The sequence below is a fragment of the Leucopleurus acutus genome (assembly GCF_964270905.1).
Source record: "Leucopleurus acutus genome assembly, chromosome: 18".
Taxonomy (NCBI): Eukaryota; Metazoa; Chordata; class Mammalia; order Artiodactyla; family Delphinidae; genus Leucopleurus; species Leucopleurus acutus.
In genome coordinates, this window is record NC_139160.1 from 46007331 (window position 1) to 46012755 (window position 5425).

A 5425-nucleotide genomic window follows, 5' to 3' on the forward strand; every position below is an offset into this window, starting at 1 on the left:
GTGCACACTCACGTAGACGTTAGGTTTAAAAATCTCAAGCCTTCATTTGTTTATGGATGTGTGAGCTCTGAGGGCGGCCATACTATTCCTTGGTGTGCCTGTAGTGCCTGTAGCTTCCCCAGAGAGTAGGGCTCTTAGGCATAGTATTGGAGTAATCCTTCCAGAGCCCTAGTCTCGACCAGCCCTCCTCCCCCAGAGAGGCCGTGGCCACTGTGAGCAGGAATGTACCAGAGGCAGAACAAGGCTGCTGCCTTTGGGCCCGGCTGGGAGCACAGGTGGGGCAGCTCTGTTTACGACAGGGCTGGCAGCTGCTCTGTCCCCAGCTAGAAACTTGGAAGCATTCACTCTGAAGACCTGCTTGCCTCTGTGGTCCGAGTTACGTGAAATGGGCCTCGTCCTGATAATCTTGAAAGGTTCTTCTGGAACCCCAGTCAGTCACCTTAGTCATGAGAGCAGAAAGTGCAATATTTCCTTTTACTTCTGATGTGTTCCCAATGAAAATAATATTCTAGGAGACCAGGCTCATATCCAGCTTGTCTCCTTTTCTTGCAAATGAAGTAAACACTTGATGTAGGGGCTTTGTAAAAAACAGATTTTCATGGGCTGCTCGCTGTTCTTCCTGTGTGGTGGATAATGCATCCGTCCCTTGATAAGTAACAGTGACATCAGTTGGAAGAGTTGTCGTGAGGTCCTTATATAGCAGTCTAGCACAAAATGGGAAGGACTGGCCTTCCGGCTCCGCTTTGTAAGTAAATGACAGCAAGTTGCACAGTGAGTTTCTCTGCAAAGGCCCAGCCAGAAAGGCTTCAAAGTCACTCTGAAGTCGATCTGCCTGGTACTTCCTCCCAGAGTAAGCATTCAGGTACTCGCAGAGAGTGAACAGGAAGTGCTGAATATTAGTCTGTAAGTATTTTGCAGATATCTCCTCCAGGGGAATGAAGACTGGAATCGAATGGTGATGTATCTGAAGTGGTTTCCGCATGACAAGGTCCACAAAATAGGAATCCAGCAGATTCCCCACAAAAGCAGTGCTGATGCAGACACAGACTCCTCGGCTGGTCAGTTTCCCACTGATCCCTGTAAAACGATATGCCTGCAGAATGGCTTTCACGTTTTCCCATTTTCTCTTCAAACTTTCTTGCTCAGTAATCTCTAATGTTTGGTCGGGTTCTACATTGGTAGTAGATGCTTTAACACTAGCTTGATGTTGTTTCACTTCAGCCCTCAGCTTATCTCGCAGACGTCTCAGTTCATGAATCCTGGTTCCAAGAGCACTTTCCTCTGCCTGGGCGCTCTGTGGCTCTTCCATTTTTTTACGGGATCTGCTCACTTGAGTCTCTAGTCTTTCCAAGTGAGCTAAAACGCCTCCTCTGGACTCGCCGTCTTGACTTAGAGTATTCGCCAGCCCCATCTCCTCCTCAGATTTCCAAGAGCCTTGCTAGAAAGCTGTCCAAGCACCAGTAATAGGGCTGTCCTGGTGTTACGAAAGGATCTATCACAAGCGCCGTTTTCCTGGCCAGCGGGCGCATTGGTAGCACAGGCTTGTCACGCAGCCACCGCGGCCTTGCACATTCACCGGGACCACCCGCACACGGCCGCTTACCTCCGGGAGCTGGGGCGCATGCGCAAGGTGGTCCTCGAGGTGAGGCCGAAAAATATTCTTGAGATCATTTATTTGCACTTTATATTTTTTCATTTTTTTAATTATATCTTTAATAGTTGGATCACCACCTCCTCCCCTACCACTAAGTGCTCAGGCTTGGTTCAAAGTTTTTCTAAGGTCTGTGCGTCTATCTGAGAAGCAAACACTGGTTCTAAAGCAGTGACAAAAACTTTCTCCTTACCCAGACTCTAATTAGACTCCTCTGAGCAATTTTTTCAACTAGTCCTCAAATTTTGCACCTCCCTTTTTTGTCTCTGCATTGTCAAGTTTTCTTAAGAATTCTGCTATGGCAGTTTAGCCAGAATCTCTCATCCTCCACACCTGATTACCCTTGATATCTAGTCAAGTTCCTCATCCTCCAGCATTCCCAGATGATGGCTGATCACACCGACTTGCCTTCAGCAAGAATCCCGACAGGTTTAACAAGTCAGCCAGAATCCCTGGTTTTCCTGTTTCCTCTTAGTAATTTTCTGCCCACTGAGCCCCCTCCCTGCTCCCTGGCTAGAAATTCCCACTTTTCCTTATTGTGTTCAGAGTTGAATCCAGTCTCTCTCCTCCACTGCAGAATCCTGTCTCAGTGGTTGTTACACCTATGGTGACGCGCCACCCATTGAATGAAGTCTGCCTTGCCACTCTTCAACAAGTGTCTTGAATAATTGTTTCTTTACCAACAGTCAGAATGATAGGAAAGCCCAAGAAGCTGCCCAAATGCTAGAACAAAAATATTCATGGTACTCACTTGGGAAAATGTAGTAAATCCATGAGAAAATATAATGTTAAAAAACGTACATTCAGGTGTGAGTGTCAAAATAACACAAAAAGCTAAAGAGAAACTGTGAAAATAAAATCCTACATGTGAAACAATCTGTCTCATCTATCAGTGGGCAACACTCCATTTTTATTTTCTTATTAAATTTACCCATTACAGTCAAATTGAGGTGGGAAGAATGTTATCGTGTTTCAGTATTTTTTAACAAAGCGGAAATCTTTTCCATAAATTGTCGACTCGAAATACTCCAAAAGAAAGTAGATAGTTCTGTGAAGCAAAGTGCTTTTCTCAACAAACCAACAATATGTGTTTATTGCATGGGAGCCTAGGACCACCACATACGATTGCAGTAAAAGCTCTGCCTTATTTGCATCTGGCAATGAGAACACAAGATGTTGTATAAACTACCAGAAGAGCTCTATTTCATTGTAATTAAAATTTAGTGTTACACTTAAGCAAGAAGGCAACTCCAGGAGATGTGATTATCATGAGATAATGACCTTGGGGTGTTGCAAGGCATACAAGTAACCAAATGGCTCCAATCCTCTAAGGGGCAAGACTATTTCTACATAACAATCTCCACCTCCTCTCCCTCACCCTCCCCTGCTTCTGAAGCTGTATGATCAGTGAAAGGGGAAAGCTTGGGATTAAGAACACCAATATGATTTCTGCGAAAAGAGGACATTGGGGGACTGGTAGATGACATAGTTGGCATTGTAGAATGCTGAAGCAGCAGTTTTAAATGAGTCGTGTTGTTTGTACAATAATTATGCAATGGCTTTAGAATTCTCTGGACACAGATAGAACTGTCAGTGATGTCATAGGTATGTAAGTAATCCCCAGCAAGGGCACAGATCTAACCTTTTCCCCCTGTTTTAGTTTCCTGATTTCCATTTCATAATAGCAATAAGATATGACAGGTGGTGCAGTTCTTGAGGGTTTATTATACTACTTGGGTGGTTGAAGCCACTCAGCCTTTGGCCTGAACCTCTCAAGACATCTGAGAAGTATAATAATTCCCCCCAAATGTAATGCCTGTCATGTCTTATTGCTTAATTGCTTTGCGCTTACCAAGTAATTCTTAAAATGAATGCAGATAACAGTGCTTACTTTACAGTTTATACCACTAGCAACTACTTTCTACAATGTAATGGATTAAAGGAATATTCTACTGTTACTATTATAAACCCTAAACTGAAAGGTTACTTAAAATCATGGAAAATGTTTATATTTTGTAACAATTTGTTGGAAGAGAAAATGATCAACTAAAATTCAAGAAGTTAATATAAAATAAGACAATCCTCAATGACAGCCATGTTGAGGAGTGAAGTACCTCAATTATTCAAGAATATCTCAAACTCTACAATATCAAAGAGGTGAAAGGGAGAGTTTAATTTATAAATAGCATATTCAATAAGAAAAAAATGGGAACAAAAACGTAAGTATTATAAAAGGGAAGCAGTGGACCATTGAGGAAAATATTTTAAAGTAATAATATAGAAAGGATTTGTATATGTAAATAAATACATGTGTGAATGAAATACATGATGCATGGACAAGCTGAAAATGTAAGAGAGTAGAGATATAGGTGTTAGGTAATTTTTTCTGAGTAGGGGAGAACCTGCTAAATAGGGATGAGCCTGATTAGTAGTCTACCCAGATGAAATTTCAATTTTCATTGTCCATTTCATTTTACCCGTGTATAGTCATGTCCTAGTAAACACCCTAAACTCTCGACTTAAGACAGTAATTTTTGCTTCTGTTGAAGCTGGATCTAGGATCACACTAGCATATCAGTCTAGAATACTTTGGGGTGAATCTATGTATTCTTGAAATTCAGGAATATCTATGAAAAGATTAATTCACAGGGCAAAAATGTGTATATCAATAAACATGATATATTTATACAAATCAGTTAATACAAACTCTGCATTGCAATACTCTCCAAATTAATCCTTATAATTAGTCTAGGTGATTTAGGTACATGACAGTATAATAAATTACATTAAGGAGCCTCAGTGCTGCTGAATTCTCTCAATGCCATGCCCTGAACCTCCAGCAACTCAACCATCATTTCAGTCAAGGATGGGTATGTGCAGAGCTCAAGGGATGGTGGCAAGCCCAGCACTCACACCAGGTCTAGCCCACTCCAGGACTGTCTCTGATTCACCCTCTCTTTGAAGAACTAACTAGGAACTTCAGCTCCCATCTCCTAATTGACTAATCGTATGGCCTTGGTGAACACCATTTGACCTTTCTCAGTCTTGATCCCATAGTTTAAAAAAGAAGTAGCAATACTAGCCCAATTTCACAAGGTTTTGTGAAGACAAGTGAAATAGATTATGGAGAAATGGTTTATAATTTAAGTGCTAGTCAAATCTGTTTCTGATATTGTTTCTGTTATTATTACTTTTGCACTTGATTGAGCATGGAAAATGGGTAATAAACACACTTAGGTACAACTTGGGGGAAAACATCAAACTAAAGGTACTGTGGGGAGTGACTAGGATAATGGACCACAGACTTATTTTCTAAAATTGTCAGGTCAGGGTATGGAAAAGATAAATTTTTAGATAATTATAATGAGACAAATCTGTAAAAAGATAAACACACAAAAAAATTCAATTGCTAGGTTTCTTCTATGTTGGAAGGCATTTATCACTTCTTGACAGAAGATGTTGCTGATGTTGGCTTCTTCCATGAAGCCCACCTTAATTGAAAAAGAGGTAACAAATCCCTCTTAGTATTATTATTCTGTGCCAACAGGAAAACTTTCAATGACTTACTATCTTGCTGTTTCTTTACTGACACACCTTTTGCTATTTTCATTGTTTTACTGGCCTAACTTGTAGAGTCTGTAGTGAGTACGTTCAAATCAATTCTATCTTGGGTTATTAACTACAGAGCAGGAAAAAATCCTGACATAGATTATTATATTGAGAAGGGTTAATAAACATTTTTGATGGTAAGGAAGAAATCTTTTTATTTAAAAA

At 40.7% G+C, this 5425-nt stretch overlaps 1 protein-coding gene across 1 annotated transcript; it reads right to left on the minus strand.

Moving 5' to 3' along the window:
* Window positions 1-292: 292 nt before the first annotated feature.
* On the minus strand, window positions 293-1411 carry LOC309974868 (centromere protein O-like; the record flags this gene model as incomplete). The annotated part of the gene is made up of 1 exon (XM_082859691.1): window positions 293-1411. One exon carries the CDS (start codon window positions 1409-1411, stop codon window positions 509-511), a length of 903 nt encoding a protein of 300 aa, XP_082715817.1. The 3' UTR covers window positions 293-508.
* Between the last annotated feature and the right edge of the window lie 4014 nt (window positions 1412-5425).